Source organism: Chiloscyllium punctatum, chromosome 7 (genome assembly GCF_047496795.1).
Source record: "Chiloscyllium punctatum isolate Juve2018m chromosome 7, sChiPun1.3, whole genome shotgun sequence".
Taxonomy (NCBI): domain Eukaryota; kingdom Metazoa; phylum Chordata; class Chondrichthyes; order Orectolobiformes; family Hemiscylliidae; genus Chiloscyllium; species Chiloscyllium punctatum.
In genome coordinates, this window is record NC_092745.1 from 100975836 (window position 1) to 100994780 (window position 18945).

The 18945-nt window shown below is 40.3% G+C and overlaps 1 protein-coding gene across 1 annotated transcript in view; it reads right to left on the minus strand.

The window, feature by feature from the left end:
* eif2b3 (eukaryotic translation initiation factor 2B, subunit 3 gamma) overlaps nt 1–18945 on the minus strand; it is a 136512-nt gene that overhangs the window by 65697 nt on the left and 51870 nt on the right. Inside the window, exon 6 of the mRNA XM_072574437.1 lies at nt 1029–1118. Within this exon, the coding sequence (XP_072430538.1) occupies nt 1029–1118 (90 nt within the window). The remainder of the gene's footprint in view (nt 1–1028; nt 1119–18945) is intronic.

An 18945-nucleotide genomic window follows, 5' to 3' on the forward strand; every position in this document is an offset into this window, starting at 1 on the left:
GGTTGAAGCCTGCCCCCCCGCACCCAACCCTGTCCAACCCGCCCCCAACCCGGTCCAACCCCACCACCGCCCCCCCACCTGGTCCAAACCTGCCCCCCAACCCGGTCCAAACCCAAAACAGTCCCCGCCACCTCCACCCCCAGCCCCTCTCCGGGGCATCCGGACTGCACATCAACAATAAGACTGTTGCTGCTGCTGCAGCTGCCTCTGTGGGGTAAGTCTCCAAATAATGCACAGACACAGCCACACACACAACCTTTTACTGGAAATTTTTGACAGGTTCCATGCTTGCCCTGCACAGGACAACGTTGGAGAGATTGACCTCGAGATCTCCTTCGGATAATCGAGGTTCCCCTGTAATCCAGAGGATTTTTAAGTAAAGAAAATTACCTTCCTGTTAGTTTTTTTAGGACAGGCTTCAGGCCTTCAAGATTGGATAATTAGACCAGGCCCACAATTAAGAAAACAAATAGAGATTTTAAGGGTCCTCACAGCTGTTGCCACTTGGTTGGAGTTTAACAGCAGTCACTGTCGCATCAGAGTGCACAACTCCAAACATTTAGCAGAATCCCTAGCCTAGATTATGCAGTTAAGTCATGAAGTGAGGTTTTAACCTATTACCTCTGAACTGTAAGTTGAGGCAAGTTATTATAGTATCAGAGAGTCAATATTGTTGTGACAAAGCTATTTATGACATTATTACTGTAATACTAGTTTTTCTCTTGATAACCTGGTACACGAATTGAAAGATTAACTGTTCTGGTACTACAGCAGAGAATTTCCCAAAACTATTTGAAACTTAATGATTAAGTACATCCTTTCACAAGCACGAACATTTTCTTGCTGTACGAAAGTTTAGATATAGGAATATATGTTTTGAGACCAAAATTTCAAGTTAGTTAAAGTCAATTTCCATGACATTCACCAGTGACGTTTTAAGGCTTTCCATTATAAGTATATTTTGAATAGTGCTTAATGTTTGAAGCGCATTGCAAAGATTATTGTGCAATAATGGTATAACCCCTTACTTGTTTTCCACAAGGAAGTCCAGAACCCATTTTTTCATGCAGTATAGATGGGCATCCACAAGGGCAGTTTTTATGTGTATTTTAGGATATCTGAAAAGAAAAAATAGCAATTAACAACCTATATTTACAAACTATTCATTGATACTTCACAGCAGTATTGTTCCACAAACACAGGAAACCAAGTCAGTTCATCAGTGCTACTGAACTTTCATGCTGCTGCCAAATTCCAAAATCTAAGCAATAGATTTTCAATAAAATTATTATGGTACCACAATGATGGAAAATTGCAACTGACTCAATTAACCACAGGCATCATGAAAAGGTAATTTAAAGTATTTAAATATTGATGGACCATCTTCTACAAGTGCAAAGTACTACATATAAAAGAAAAAGTCCTGTCTACACTGTATTTCCACTGATACTGTAATATAGATATGCATAACCAAATTCAACCACAGGTAGCAAAAAAAAGTGCAACAAATTTTTCATAAAGCACAGGCCTTCTTTCATACTTAATTTTCTTTTGTTCCTCATATTTGTCTAATGCTAATAATATTCTCAGACACTATGCATTTTTACTTGGTGAGGAAAAGCAATACAGGTTGCAGACCAAGGAAATGAAGATGGTAGAGCAAAATGTTGACAGCGATTGCTTGGCATTAATTAGAAAAGAGCTAAAGCAAGAAATCAACAGAGCAACTGATTGCAAGAGCATGTTCTGCACGTAAAGATAGCTGTACTTGTTAAAGATGACTTCATCTTTAATCCTCACCAAAATTATGAGTCAGAACCAAAATCAGGCATTAGCCAAAATAGTAGATCCGAGATATAAGAATATCGAGCTTCAACAAAGTGTGTTTTGTGTGTGTGTATGTATGTATGTATGTATGTGTTGGGGGTGGATTTGGATTTCATTGTATTGTGCAAATACCAAAGTCTGATTGGCACCATTAAATGAGCCACCCTATCCAGAATGTTCTTGTGAAAAGAATAACTGAGTCAGAACACTTTTTGAAAAACATCAAAAAGAAGTAACAGTTGAGTAGGACCACGAAGAAATCTCTATATTTTCTCAACAAGGAAGAAATACTAATGCATTTGATAATGAAATGAAATGCTTCAACAACCAATGAAAACTAGACAGATTCACTGAAAATGTAAAATAATACTGATAATCAAATATTCATACTTCAACACTGAGGAATGTAGATTTTGATCCGGAGGATATTGAAATGACACTGAGCGGAGAATGTTTAGTAGACATTTAGCAAAAAATTCGAAATCAAACTTTCTTGTTCTTTCTGTGCTAAACAGGCAACATTCACCAGGCCAGTAATTATTGACCCTTCTAAATTTCCCTGGAGAATGCAGTGGTGACCTGCCTTCCTTAGCCCTTACAGTCTCTGGTGTTCAGGGACACATACAATGCTGTTTTAGTTCCAAAATCTAGAACTCCCTAAGACAGAAAAGGAACAGCAACATAGTCCCAGGTTAGAATGATGCATGGCTTGAAGGAGACTTGCAAGTGACACAGTTCTCATGCAAATGTTGCCTTGTCACTCTTAGTGTAGGTTGCTGTAGGAGCTGCCGTCAGCAGAGACATGGTGAGTTACTGCAGTGCACCTTTAGATGATACACATAGTTACCAATGAACAATACTCTCGAAGGGAGAGAAGGCTGAAGGTGGTGGATGAGGGTTTAATTAAACGGGCTGCTTTGTCTTCCATGACAGCAAGCTTTTCAAATGTATAGGAGCTACCCAGGGCCTGGGCAGTGTTGCCTAGCGAAGCCACCTTGGGGTGCAGATTCACAGTTCCTTGAAGGTGGAGCTGTAGGTAGACAGGGTAGTGAAGAAGATGTTTGATACGCTTGCCTTTATTGTTCAGTGGATTGAGTAAACAGGTTGGGAGGTCATTTTACGGCTGTACAGGACATTGCTTAGGCCACTTCTGCAATACTGTGTGCAATTCTGGTCTCCCTGCTACTGGAAGGATGTTGTGAAACTGAAAGGGTTGAGAAAAGATTTACAAGGATGTTGCCATGGTTGGAGGGTTTGAGCTATAGGGAGGCTGATTGGCTGTGACTCTTTTTCCTGCAGCATGATAGATTGAGGGGTGACTCTATAGACGTTATGAGGAGCAAGGATAGAGGTGAATATTCAAGGTCTCTTCCCTAGAGTAGGGGAGTCCAAAACTAGAAGACATAAGTTTAAGGCGAGAGGTGAAAGATTTAAAAGGGATCTAAGGGGAAACTTTTTCGAACAGCAGGTGATGCATATATAGAGTGAACTGCCAGAGGAAGTGGAGGAGGCTGGTACAATTACAGCACTTCAAAGGTGTCTGAATGGGTATATGAATAGGAAGGGTTTAAGGGATACAAGCCAAATACTGACAATTGGGATCAGATTAATTTAGGATATTTGATCAACATGGACGAGTTGGACCGAAGGGTCTGTTTCTGTGCTGTACATCTCTATGACTGTACTACTTGAGTAATAGTCAAAATGTTTTGACTACATTTTAAGGTTAAATTTATGGGGTCGCCAATTACATGGAAACTACTTTTGAGTGGCTGAAATTCATGCCTATCAAAATTCATACTGTATCATTAACAGAAGCTCAACTGATCTCTAAACAATGAAAGAAGTAAACAACAAATTACAGTAATTTGTAAACCTGGAATGGAGCATGATGGCTAGGGGACTGGAAAGCCAGAGGGTAGCGTGACTGCCTGCATACTGACTCATAAATGTTGATCTGTTAGCTGTGAAGAACTAGGGTCGATTTTTACACAAGATATGGAAAATTCCAGCTCTTTTGGCCAAAAATAGGGAGTCGACTTTTACATGAGAGCGACTATTACTTGAGCATATACAATCAAGAGTGTGGTATTGGAAAAGGTCAGGCAGCATCTTGGAAGCAGGAGAATTGAATTTCAGACAAGACCCCTTCATCAGGAATTCATTATGAAGGGCTCTTGCCCGAAACATTGATTCTCCTGTTCCTCGGATGCTGCCTGACCTGCTGTGCTTTTCCAGCACCACACTCTTGACTCTAATCTCCAGCATCTGCAGTCCTCACTTTCGCCTGAATATATAGTGTCGATCACATTTCAGACTTGTAAATAGTGGACAAGAATCAGGGATTCAGGAGACACGTTACTCACTGCAGAAGTGCCAGTTTCTGACCTGTTGTAGCCACAGCGTTTCATGTGGTCGGTTCAGTTCACTTTTCAATCATGATAACCTGTCGGAGGTTGATAGTGGAAGATTCACTATTTATTGGTGATGCCAATAAATGTCAATGGCCAATGGTTAGATTTTTTTCACTTATTGCAGATGATCATTGCCTGACACTTACCATCCCAAGCCTGGATATTGTCCAGGTCTTACTGCAGAAAGTGAGGACTGCAGATGCTGGAGACCAGAGTTGAAAAATGTGGTGCTGGAAAAACACAGCATCCGAGGACCAGGAGAATCGATGCAGGTCTTGCTGCATACAGAAACAGATCACTTCAGTATCTGAGGAGTTGCAAATATTGCAAAACATTGCACACAATCATCAATGAACCCTCTTGGTTTCAGACTTTATGGTGGAAAAAATGTCAATGAAGAATCAGCTGAAGATAGCAGGTATTAGCTTGACAGGTATTAGCAGAACACTAGGTATTCCTGCACCGATCCTCCTGGCTCTTTGAACCAACAGAGTGGCACGGTGGCTAAGTGGTTAGCACTGCTGCCTCACAGCACCAGGGTCCCAGGTTCGATTCCAGCCTCAGGCAACTGTCCGTGTGGAGTTTGCACATTCTCCCAGTGTCTGCGTGGGTTTCCTCCGGGTGCTCCGGTTTCCTCCCAGAATCCAAAGATGTGCAGGCCAGGTGAACTGGCCATGCTAAATTGCCCATAGGTTAGGTGCGTTAGTCAGAGGGAAATGGGTCTGGGTGGGTTGCTCTTCGGAGGGTTGGTGTGGACTTGTCGGGCCAAAGGACCTGTTTCCACACTGTAAGGAATCTAATCTAACATAAATAACAGCAAAATCATTGTAAGAAGTTTTTTTTGGCAAATAATGGTTTTGAGTATAATAATTTGTGCGAATAAAATGTAATTGAGAGCACTGGTATTTAATCGAACAGTTGAATTAATTCTGCTGGTACAGGAAATGTTTTAGGTACATTCACAGAGACAGTTTTATGATTTGATTTTCAAGGTTACTATGTAGTTTACTCAGTCTATATGCCTTTGGAGTAAATGTCTCAGATTATTAGTCTATTGAAAAACATTTTCTTTACTTTCTTAAATCTAATTTTTCATTTTATTCCTTGAATGCAGAACTGCTTGGCCAGCTTCTCAGAAATAAAAACAGAAAATGTTAGTCATACTTAGCAGGTCTGCAGCATCTGCAGAAAGATAAACAAAGTTACAAAGTTAACAGTTCAGGTTGGTGGTGCTTCATCAGATCTGTTCAGATGCAGTATCACCAACTTTTTCTCTGCCCAACCCTCTAGCTGGATAAACGTGATTCACTAATGAAGACGTTCTTTTCTATCTTGCTTTGTCACACCTTACGGTGATTGAAACTGCTTGGAAGGCTGCAATAATACTACATATTGGGGACAGTGTTGTTACTATCATAAGCTTCAGGTTAGCTACAGAAAAGGAGAAATCCAAGCAAAACCAATTATTTGGGGAAGGGCCGATTTCAGTTGGATGAGAATGAATCCAACCCAGTTAAACTAGAATCAAAGTTTGACAGGCAAGAGAATGAAGGCAACCCTTTAATTCCAGTAAAGAAATGGTGGCTCAGGTACAGTCAAGGTACATTCAGGACAGGGTTGAGTACAGTGGTCAAAGCAAAAGTTCCTAGGATGAGCAAGAGTTCAAGAGTAAGATAAAGCAGAAAATGGGTCCATGTGTCAGATGTCAAATTAATAATGCAAGTGAGAACCAGGCCATATATTGAAAGTTCAGAAGGGAAGTGAACAACAAAATAACAGAAATACATAACAGTACTGGAACAGGTTAGCAACTAACATAAAAAGGGACATTAAGGGAGTAAAAGGGGCAGGACCAGAAAGGTGGAGACAAGGAGCATGTCTGAAGTACTAAAGAAGTACTTTGACTTCTTCCTAATAAAGACTGATGCAAGTCAAATGTCTTTTTTATTTTTCTGCTTCATTAAAAACCTGGACTTAAGTAAGAAAGAACTGTTTTAAACCAGGGATTTACAAGGATGGCTACATGTTTTGAAAGTAAAGAATTGGACACCTACTGTGAGCTCTTTGCTTAGCTGCTTTCCAGCAATGTACAGATGATCTGGAGTTAAGGAGTCGCTTACTGGTTGGTAACTGATTGGTTTGCAGAGTTGGGACCAATTATCAACAAGAAACGCCCTCTGCCTGCCAACAAGGTTGTCAGTTAACAGACCCTTCAGTCCAACTCGTCCATGCTGACCATATATCCCAACCTAACCTAGTTCCACTTGCCAGCACCCGGCCTATATCCCTCCAAACCCTTCCTATTCATATACCCATCCGGATGCATTTTAAATGCTGCACATGTACCAGCCTCAACCACTTCCTCTGGCAGCTCATTCCATACACATTCCATCCTCTGTGTGAAGGTCCCTTTTATATGTTTCCTTTCTCACACTAAACATTATGTCCTCTAGTTCTGGACTCCCCACTCTTGGGAAAAGACCTTGTCTATTTACCCTATCCATACCCTTCATGATTTTATAAACCTCTATAAGGTCACCCCTCAGGCTCCGACACACCAGGAAAAACAGCCCTCGCCTATTCAATCTCTCCCTCTCGCTCAAATCCTCTAACCCTGGCAACACCCTTGTAACTTTTGTCTGAATCGTTCTGCCAGTTCTGTATCCAAATGGCTAGTTCTCCCTGCATTACATGAGATCTAACCTTGCTAACCAGTCTCCCATGGGGAACCTTGTCAAATGTCTGACTTAAGTCCACACAGATTACATCCACCACTCTGCCCTCATCAATCCTTTTTGTTACTTCCTCAAAAAACTCAATCATGTTTGTGAGACATGATTTCCCAAGCACAAAGCCATGTTTGACTATCCCTCATCAGTCCTTGCCTTTCCAAATATGTGTAAATCCTGTCCCTCAGGATTCCCTCCAACAACTTGTCCACCACTGACGTCAGGCTCACTGGTCTATAGTTCCCTGGCTTGTTCTTACCATCTTTCTTAAATAGTGATACCAAGTTAACCAACCTCCAGTCTTCCAGCACCTCACCTGTGACTACTGATGATACAAATATCTCAGCAAGGGGCCCAACAATCACTTCCCTAGCTTCCCACAGGGTTCTATGGTACACCTGATCAGGTCCTTAGGATTTAGCCACCTTTATGCGTTTCAAGACATCCAGCAGTTTCTTTTTCCCCTGTATATGTTTGTCTGTCTGTGGGTGTGTAAGGAAGAGTTCACAAAGGGTTTACAGCTTTGGTTTGTCGAGTTTATTTAATTTAGTTTAACGTGGTCACCTGTAGCTAACAAAGGAACCTGGTCTGTGCTTTCGACCAACCTGGATGTGAAAATAAGGTAGTTTGGGGACTTCACAAATTTATTTTTAAAAAAATTTAAATTTTGTGACAACTTCAAGAATACCAGAGCTTGATTTCCAGCATGCTATCCTGAGTTGTGACAAAATCATAGTTAATGAGGAACAAGATAGGATACAAGATGGACTAAAAATTCATAAAAATATTTGGGATGGCTGAGTAAGTTTGAAGTTGCTAAGTCCCCCAGGATAAGATGTGATGCATCCAAAGGATCATATGGCATCAGCTTCCAAGGTTCTTTAGATTAATGAGTACTACCAGAAGACTGAAGAATCACAAATTTTCCGCTTATGTTCAAAAGAAAGTGCAATGGTAAGCCCAGCAAATACAGTACAGTCAGTTTAACCTCAGTCATGTCAAAGTTTCAAAAACAATAATCAAAACCAAAATTAACCGGATACATTTCTTAGGGGGTGGGTGGGGAAAGTCAGCAGAGGTATCTGGAACATGTGTACATAGTTCTGTAGTGGGCAGGACAGGATCAGAAAATAGTTAATCCAGTATTCAGGATTCTAGGCTTATACATGGGGCAACATGTACAAAAACAAGGACGTTATTTTGAACTTGCAAAAGGATGGTTTGATCAAAATCATAAGTAGTCTGGTTTGAACAGATAGGGATAAAAAATTAAAAAGGAAGAATCAAGACCCAGAAGAGACTGATTATAGCTGAATGGGAAAGAACCAAAATGACATAAGGAAAAAAACTTTAAAATGCAGTCTGTGGTTAGGATCTGGAATCCACTGTCTGAGAGTGCGGTGGAGGCAGATTCAATCCTGGTTTTCAAGGGGGAATTGGATAATTATTTGAAGAAAATAATTTGCAAGGGTACGGGGCCAGGATGTCGGGACAACTAGCTCTAACAGAGAGGGAGCACACAGATGGGCCAATTGGCCTCTTTCTGTGCTCTAACCATTTGAGGATTCAGATTTGATGCAGTTCAAAAATGTTCTTAGTTTGATGGCCAATTTAACTAACAAGGTGTACAGTACAGTGGACCCGCCAAATTCTACAGCAAACTTAAACAACAGAGGAAGTAAAAAATAATGCACCATAGACACATAAGTGCTTAAGTAACATCTAGACACACAATTGAAGACAGATCTTGTAATTTTGTCAGTTTGGAATCAGCAAATGAATGGACCTTGACTGACAGTACCTCAAGTGGAAAAACACACATGATCGACATCATAGTGGACCATCATACTGGTTTAAGTTCATTATGTCAGAAAACTGGAATAAATTTGTTACAAGACTGCACAGTGATCCTAATACTGAACATAAGAACTTTAAGTAGGAGTGTGAGCAGGGAATTCAGCCTCTTGAGCCTGTTACACTATTTAGATTAGATTAGATTAGATTACCCACAGTGTGGAAACAGGCCCTTTGGCCCAACGAGTCCACACCGACCCTCCGAAGAGCGACCCACCCAGACCCATTCCCCCTGACTAATGCACCTAAGTCTATGTGCAATTTAGCATGACCACTTCACCCGACCTGCACATCTTTGGACTGTGGAAGGAAACCGGAGCACCCAGAGGAAACCCATGCAGACAGGGAGAATATGCAAACTCCACACAGACGGAGGCTGGAATTGAACCCGGGTCCCTGGCGCTGTGAGGCAGCAGTGCTAACCACTGAGCCATGCGCCGCCCTAAATTTAATAGAATCAAAGTTGATCTCATCCCAACCTCAATTCTATTTTCCTGTCCACTCTCCCTAACCTTTCAATCCACAGCTAATTAAAAATCTTTTCATCTCCTCCTTCAATTTACTCAATGTTCTGGCACTGGGGTGAGTAAATTTCACAGTTTCATGACCCTCTGAGAGAAGTAATTTCTCCTCATCAGTTTTAAATCTGATACCCCTTACTCTAAAACTATGATCTCTCCTTCTTGATTGTCCCACATGTCGAACTAATGGAGACCAGAGAAAAATATAAGTACAGTAAAACTAAAATGATAAGCCAGCTTCATTCAATTAGGGATAAGATGACTATAGCTACAAAAAATAGAAGACAGTGGGTAGGTATTTTCAGAGTCTAGAGATGTGGAGATGATTCTAGAGATGACTTAAAAAGGGAAGAAGGGATAAACTAGAAATCTACAGGCCAGTCAGTTTAGTTTTGACGGTGGGGAAACTATTGGAAGCAATTCTGAGGTCAGAACTGATCTGTATTTGGAGAAGCAGAGCTTAATCAAGAACAGTCAACAAATCTTTCTTCAGAAGACTCATAGCTGACCAACTTGATTGCACTTTTTGAATTGACCAGGTGTTTAGAAAAGATTTACCGTCTTCAGCAAGACTTTTGTTAAAGTCCTGTGTGGGAGACAGATAATAAAGGTGGTAGGCCATGGCATCCATGAAAATTTAGCAAATTGGATCCACAATTGGGTGAGGGTAGGTCGCACCGGGTGATGCCAAGGGGAGTTTTATGGATTGTAAGTCCATGTCCAGTAGGTTCCCACTGGGGTCAGTGTTGGGCCTTTGCTGTTTATGTAATGATTTAGACTTGAATGTAGCAAGGTTGATCAGTATGTTTGCAGGTGAGACAAAAATTGGTGGGGTGGTAAATAGTGAAGAGGATAACCTTAGATTACAGGAGAATATAGACACGCTGATCAGTGGCAAATGGAATTCAATCCAAATAAATGCGAGGTGATGCACTTGGGCAGGACAAACAAGGCAAGGGAAGACATGCTGAACCGTAGGACCCTGGGAAGCACCAGGAATCAGAGGAAGCTTGGTGCACATGTACACCAGTCCCTTAAAGTATCAGGGCAGGTGTATAAAGTGTGAAGAGGGCATACGGTATAGAGTTGTCTTTATTAGCCAAGGCATAGAGTTTAAGAGCAGACAGGTTATAGAATCACAGATTCATCAAATCCCTACAGTGTGCAAGCAGGGCATTCGCCCCCATCTAGCCCACACCAACCCTGTGAAGAGCATCCCGTCCAGCCACACCCCCACCACCCTATGTCCCACGGCTAATCCACCTAGCCTGCACATCCCTGGTTACTATGGGTAATTGAGCATGGCTAAATCAGCTAGCCTGCACATTTCTCGACAGTGGAGGAAACCTACACAGACATGGGGAGAACGTGCAAACTGCACACAGACAGTCGCCCAAGGGTGGAATCAAAACCAGGTTCCTGGTGCTATGAGGCAGCAATGCTAACCACTGAGCCACCGTGCTGCCTCTGGAACTGTATAAAACATTGATTAAGCCACAGCTAAGATATTGTGCGCAGTTCTGAAATTCGTTACAGCAGTGGAGAGGGTGCAGAGGAGATTTCCAAGGGTATTGCTTAGGCTGGAGAGTTTCCATTAAGAGGAGATACTGGACAGACTAGCGTTGTTTTCCTGTCAGCAAAAAAGCTTGAGATGGGAAGTGATTGCGGCACAAAACATAAGATGCATAGACAGGGTAGACAGGAAGAAACCTTTCTCCTTGATAGAGAATTAATGACCAGGTTGAACTGATTTAAAGTAAGAGGCAGAGGATTGAGGGGAGATGTGAGCAAAACTTATTCACCCAGAGGGTGATGGGAATGTGGAACACCCTACTTGTAAGGGTGATAGAAACAGAGACCCTCATAACATTTAAAAAGTATTTAGATGTGCACTGTGATGCCAAAGCATACAAGGCTATGGGCCAAGTGCTGGAAAATCGGCTTAGAACGATTACAGTTGTTTTTAATTGGCGGGGATGCAAGGGGCCGAAGGGCCTTTTCCTGTGCCGTTGATCTCTATTACTCTATGTATTATTTCTGGTTTGTGTAACATACAGATCACTGAAACACATTTTTTGTTTTAATATAATGATTAAAATATTGGATTCAAACTATTTTGTATACCAAATTTAAAGAAAAATAATAAAAAGATCAAGGTAATGCAGTGGTTTTTGGTACAGTGCATCAGAGACAATTGGTTGACTGTGCATGCTCGCTCATAGTTCCCATATGGTGGATTCCTTGATCTCAACCAGGCTGTCTGGAGCAGGAATAATGAGCAGAGTTAATTCACTACCGTGCATGAAAAGCAACATAAAATGCTTAACATGCAACGTTGCTCTAGGTTTGGGAATAAGTTCTTGCTTGAAATTTCATTGAGGAATGATAGGTGTCATAGATGGACATCAAAATGACAGGTGTATAAAAGCATAAAATTGATAAAGAAATATCTGATACTGATCACCTGATGTAACACATCACTTCATTTAATATAGAGTCATAGAGTTGTACAGCACGGAAACAGGCCCTTCTGTCCAACGAGTCTATGCCGATCAGATATCCAAAATTAATCTAGTCCCAATTGTCAGCATTTGGCCTAATTCCCAATAAAACTTTCCTATTCATGTACCCATCTAGATGCCTTTTAAACGTTGTAATTGTACCAGCCTCCACCACTTCCTCTGGTAGCTTATTCTATAACACAACACTTTTTGTGTGAAAAATGTTGCACCTTAGATCCCTTTTATATCTTTCCCCTCTCACCTTAAACCTATGCCCTCTAGTTCTAGACACCCCCACCCCAGGGCAAATACCTTGTCTATTCACCTTATCCATGCCCCTCATGATTTTATAAACCTTTATAAGATCACCCTTCAGCCTCTGATGCTTCAGGGAAAATAGCCTCCATGTATTCAGTCTCTCCCTGTAATTCAAACCTGCCAACCCTGGCAACATCCTTGTAACTCTTTTCTGCACCCTTTCAAGTTTCACAACATCTTTCCCATAGCAGGAAGACCAGAACTGAACGCAGTGTTCCAAAAGTGGCCTAACCAATGTCCTGGATAGCCACAATACAACATCTCAACTCCGACACTCAATACACTGACCAATAAAGGCATGTGTACCAAACACTGTTTTCACTATCCTATCTACCTGCAACTTCACCTTCAAGGAACTATGAACCTGCACTCCAAGGTTTCTTTGTTCAGCAATACTGCTCAGACCCTATCATTAAGTGCATAAGTCCTGCTTGATTTACCTTACCAAAATGAAATACCTCACCTTTACCTAAATTAACATGCAATTTCTGAAAAAATACTGCAGAGCAAAGATAAACATATACTTTTCCAAATGAGTTTGAAGCTTTATTAATTTTAGTTAAAAGGTTTGAAGCACAAGAATACTACAAAGAAAATTGAATTGCTAGCTGGGAGGTCAAACTCTGCAGCCTTTTAAAGATGATGTCATTTCATACATACACTGATGACTAACATATGTATAATAAGGCATTTAGTACTGATGCTTCTCACAAATACTGATAACCTCTCCAACAAAACCATCTACTCTTTGATCTTCGTATACCACTCAATTTTCCATTTGTTTCTTAAAACCAAATCTTTAATGCAGAGACATCAAAATTGAGCTGCATTATGTTCTATCTGGAAGAAGGGTCACCAGACCCAAAACATTAACTTTGATCTCTCTTCATACATGCTACCAGATCCGCTGATCTTTTCCGGCAACTTCTGATTTTGTTTTTATTTATCTTTTTCCTTTGTCACAAGATAAAAATATAGTAAACAATGTTTATGCTTCAAACATGAATGAACACTGATGTGAACAACTAATGATCCATAGATGTTGCCTTTTTTTGAAGGAACAGACCATCAGGCCATTGGTACTGGAACACTTAGTAATAAACTGAAGTTACATGCACAAGTCCATTGCTGTTCGTTAGACTTGGTCTTGCCAATTTCACTTTGGAGAGCTTTTTCATGGAGAGTTGTTACAAGTGGGAAATGGGTAACAAGAAAGTATTTGGGATCTTTGTAATAGCCATGTATTGCCTCAAATGTAGAGTCTGAAGAATATCAAACCAGACCAAAATAAAGACATAAAACTGAAAAAAAAAGTAAGTGAAAAATACAATGAAAAAGTGTATAAATAAGCATCTAATAAAAAGTAAACTTCTTGACAATTGAGTTCTAAATTTAAAAATCAACGCAGAGGACGAGGCCCGTCTAACATGCAGCCTGTGGTCTACAAAGGTTACCACAACCCCAAGACCAGGGTGGGTGTGAAAAGAGATAGCTGGCTGGCTGAGCAACTGATGGGGCAGACTGACGGAGATGAATGACCACAGACACCTCTATTGAATTAATTCGCCATTTTCTCAATTCAAGGGAATGCAAACCGTTCTCATAAATTGATTGTTTATGATAAACTGAAGCATTGATATGCACTGGCTTCTTTCCAAGGAAAAATATATTTTCGAAGATAGAGATATAAAATGCTGGAAACACTTATCAGGTCAGGCATCACCAATGGAGGAAGAATTATCCTACTGGATCATAATTGGATGATCTCTGACCTGTTGAGTACCCCCAGAATCTTCTGTTTTGATTTCAGATTTCAAACATCCATTGGCTTTGCTTTCATATATTTCCTCTGAATTGGTGTCAAAATCAAATGCAGTACTCCAGATGATGACACAAAATAGATCAGCATGTAAGTTGTGAAAAGGGGCATAAGCAGCTACAATGGGATATAGATAGGTTAAAGGAGTGTGCAACGACTTGGTAAATGAAGTATATTGTGGGAAAATAGAAATAAAGCAGCAGATTATCAAAGTGAAGAGAGATTGCTGAGGTATCTGGGTAGGGATCCCTCCCTGGGAAGGATGCTTCTGGAATTGTGAGGGAAGTCAAAGTCAATGTCTCTTTTCTCTTCATAAATGGTGCCAAACCTGCTGAATTTCTCCAGGATTTTCTTTTTGTGTTTCAGATCGCTGTTGGCATAACTGGAGCTTGGTGTGCAGTGTCATTCCATAGAGATCAGTGCCAGGTCCCTTATTGTTTGCAATATTCATAAATAATGGAGAGCAAAATGGGGGAGGATGATAAGTAAGAAGATTGCGGATAACACAAAGACTGGCTGGGTGGTTGACAGAGGAGGAAAATGTTAGGTTACAGGAGCATATAAATAGATTGATCAGATCAGTGGTACATGGAATTTAATCTTGATAAGTGTGAGGTGACGTACTTTAGAAGAAAGATCAAGTACTCAACGAATGGCAGACACTATGAAGTTCAGAGAAACAGAGGGACCTTGGGTGCTTGTCCACAGATAAAGTTAAAAGTCACACAACACCAGGTTATAGCGCTAGCAGTAGCTTTCCAAATAAACCTGTTGGACTATACCTGGTGTTATGTGATTTTTAACTTTGTCCACCCCAGTTCAACACCAGTTCCTCCACATTATGTCCATAGATAGTTGAAAGTGGCTGGCCAAATCAATAGGCATACAGGATGCTTGCCTTTTTCAATCATGGTATTGATTATAACAACAGGGACGTCTCTCCGGAGCTGTACAGTACTTTGGCTCAGCCATAGCTGGAATACTATGTGCAGTGCTGGTCACCACACTATAAGAAAATGTGATTGCAGTGGAGGGAATGCAAAAGAGATTCACTAGGATGTTGCCTGGGATGGAGCACTTCCACTGTGAAAAGAGCTTGGATAAGCTTGGGTTCTTTTCTTTGAAGCACAGAATGTTGAGGGGGTGCCTGACAGAGGAATATAAGATTATGAGGGGAATGGACACAGTGAATAGAAAGCAGCTGTTTCTCTTAGTCAAAGGGTCAATAACAAAGGGGCATAATTTTAAAATGAAAAGATGTGCAGGTTAGGTGCATTGGCCATGCTAAATTGCCCAGAGTGTCCAGGGATATGTACGCTAGGTGGATTAACCATGAGAAAATGCAGAGTTACAGGGATGGGATGGGGAGAGGGGGATAAAGAGTCTGGTTGGGATGCTCTTCGAGAGTCAGTGTGGACTTGTTAGGCTAAATGGCCTGTTTCCACATGATAGGGATTCTATGATTCCATGAAAGGCAGATTTAGATTGGATTTGAGAAAAAAACGTTTCACCCAGAGGGTAGAGAATGTCTGGAATGCATTGCCTGGGATTGTAATTGAGGCAGGAAACTTCACAATCTTTAAAAACTACTCGGTTGAGCACCTGAAGAGTCATAACATTCAAGGGTATGGGCCTAGCACAGGGAAGTGGGGATAGTATAAGCAATAGTGTCTTCTAGCTGTACAGTCTCAATGTGCCAACGGGCCTCTTCTGCACATATGATTCTAAGGCTCAGTGCACCTGAAACATTGCTCTAACTTTTCACTTCTGATGTGTTTGACATAAAGACCAACATTCCATTTGTACACGTAGATCTTTTAAATCAACCTTTTCAGATGTGCTATGAAACACTTCTGGAGCATGTGGGACTTGAACCTGAGCCTTCTGGTTCAGATGTAGACACACAAAAGGCCTCTGCATTTGTATCAGGAGACCGAGCTAGTGCACATCAACACTGAAATTAAGACAGCACATCCATTTCCCTTTCTTGGATTTAGAGTGGATGACCTCATGCTTTCCCTTCATTGAATTCCATTTGCCATCACTTGGTCTACTTGATGATTCACTCTTTGGTCCTATCCACACAATTATCCCCAATTTAGATATAAACCTCTTCTTGTCTAATGCAACTACAATATGATGGAAAGCTGAAGTCCCAGTACAAACTGCCAGGGAACTCCACTTGTCACATCATGAGTACATTCTTTTTAACCCTAGTGATTTGAGATAGTCTCCCTAAAGCTAATCTCAATGGCTGAATTCTGGAGTCAGTTTAAATTATAATTTTAAAACTATGCTAGTAAATGTGTGTGGTTGGAAAAAAATGGTAACCTCAAATTATTTAACATAGCCTCATTCCTTTGCTGTGAGGAAGTTTATTTTAGCACGGAAGGCAACACCACAGTGGGTGAGAAAATAAGAAAGTTAAACTTAAAGTAGTGGAGCTTGGCACACTTGGGATACAATGTTTGAACTTGGGACCTGTCTCCATACATTAACCATAGTAAAAGAAATTATGGCACTCTGCCATGGTTTTATAAATAATCACCAAGAACCTGCAAAGGGGTACAGAACATAAGCAAAAGCTAAAAACTGCACAGGAGTGGAAACACAAGGAAGATATTCAAGAAGTCAACCCTTAACATGTTGAAGACATTAATTTAGATTAGAGTAGTCAATTGGGAAAGTTAAAGGTCAGCAGGTATGATGTAGAAGTAGTAAAAATACAGCATTTGCATGTTTGGGCATAATTTAATCCTATCAACATGAACAATTACAGACTTCAATGAATGACACATAACTGATTCATAAAAAGTCATATGAACTACAGAGCTGGAAATCAGAAATAGAACTGCTGGAAAAACTCAGCAGGTCTGGCAGCATCTGTGGATAGAAATCAGTTAACGTTTCAGATCCAATGACTCTTCTGCAGAACTGATGAAGAACTCCGACATGAGTTCTGAAGAAGCGTTACCCAACATCAATCACTAACTCTGATTTCTCTCCACAGTCACTGCCAGACCCGCCGAGTTTTTCCAGCAATTTCTGTTTTTAATCTTAACTGATTTTTGTTTTGCTGCCTCTGAATCTGAGCACATAGCCAAGTTGTTATGATACTTTAATGGCAAACTCTAAGATAGTACATCGGTAACTTTCTAGCCAGGACTGGTGGCAGAGAGTGAGAAAGTTCGGAATTGTCAGTATAAACACGGAGAGGTAGCCACATGCCTGTGGGTGATATACCAGAGAACTAACAAAGGGGGGGGCGAGCTCTGGCGCACTTCAAATTTCATGGCATCAACAGAAATACAAAATAGTGTGCTGTACCTTTTATACAACCCACGTTAAAACTGCAAAAGTATTCACATACTTCGATCTTAAGCTAAAATTCACTCATTGTATTCAATGTCATTATTTCTTAAAGTGCTTGGTTGTAACTAATGGATTTTATCTTGGGGAAGATTTTTGTAAAAGCAACAATGGAAAATAAAAATGACCAGTCTTGAGAACCTAACCAGTGAACATCTAACCTTGTGGATTCAATCAAAAAAATCTAATGACAGAACTACACAAAGACTGGATATGTAGAAAAATGCCATGCTGTTTTCACAGGAAATACATACTACTGAAAAGAAATGATCTTCAAAGATAAGGTTTTGCAACCTGTTTTTGCTTCCTTGAGCATCAGTGTTAGAAAGTGGATAACAAACTACCTACAACATCTTGTTTGAACAGTAATTCAGAGTTGAATAGTTAATGATCAGATAAATGTTTTTTCCAGATTCATTAACAGATTTGTATCTGAGTTGAAGATAACGGTGCATTGGAAGAGGTTTACTCAAAATGTAGAACACTCTAGAGCATACAGCAGCTCAAAGTATTAGACACAATCCAGATAACACACACAATCCCCCACACAGACCTCAATGGATATGTTTTCTGGGTGAAAAACTTGATGGTTGGATATCATAGTGACAAGATTACTTTACTGAACCAGTAAATCAAAGATCTGAAGTAATAATTGCAAAATGACAGTTTAAATCTAGAAAATGAGATTTTAGCTGAAAAGATCCCAAAACAAATGAAAGGAAGTAGAAAGCTACCAAATAATGACACAATTCTCAACTGTTTCACTAATAATCTCTAGGGAAAGAAACAAAAATGGCAGTGATTACAGAAGAACTGGAGGAGAGTATGGTGAGATGATGCTATGATGTAAATTATGGAATTATTGTAATTTTGAGTTAGTAACCACTGGACTTTTATGTCTTAAGTAAATAATTAAGCATTTGTGTGGCCATGGTGATTGCTTTTAAAACAGTTTGATGCTTAAGACTGAATGGTTTTGTGTGCTCCACTGATGCATTTTTTTTTTGTTTATTAGTTTGTTTCACGACCCAGCAAGGGAAAGTATAGGACTTCAAGGTTTGTTTGAGGCTTCTGGAAGTTGCTAATTTCAAGGTTAAGAGAATTACCAATATGTTAGGGCAGAAGGCTTTAGTTTTTACTTTGAGTTTGGAGCAGTTCTTTGAAGTCCTTGGAAAGGAAAATGCTGCAGTCCATTGTCCGCAAGAAGACAAGGTTACTTAATGAACGAGAGTAAATAATTAGTGTAAGCCCTAGACCAAATGTATTGGGATAGAACACTGGAGAAGTTACTTATATCCGAATACACTGAAGTAGGTGTGTGAAAACTTCAGGGAGAAGCAATCTGCAAGTCCAGTCGAAAAAGTGAAGAGACTTAAACATACAGTAGTGTTAGATACAGGAACTCTGGTAAGAGTATTTTACAAGTTGCATTTTTTGGGTATTGTACCAGGGCTGTGTTTTGGGTACTAGACAAAAGCTGTTTTATTTCTTTATAAAAGGCACATTTGGGATTAATAGGATTTCTTTTACTGTTGCTTTACAAATTTTTGTATTTGTATTATAAGTACAGAGGAACCTCGATTATCCAAACAA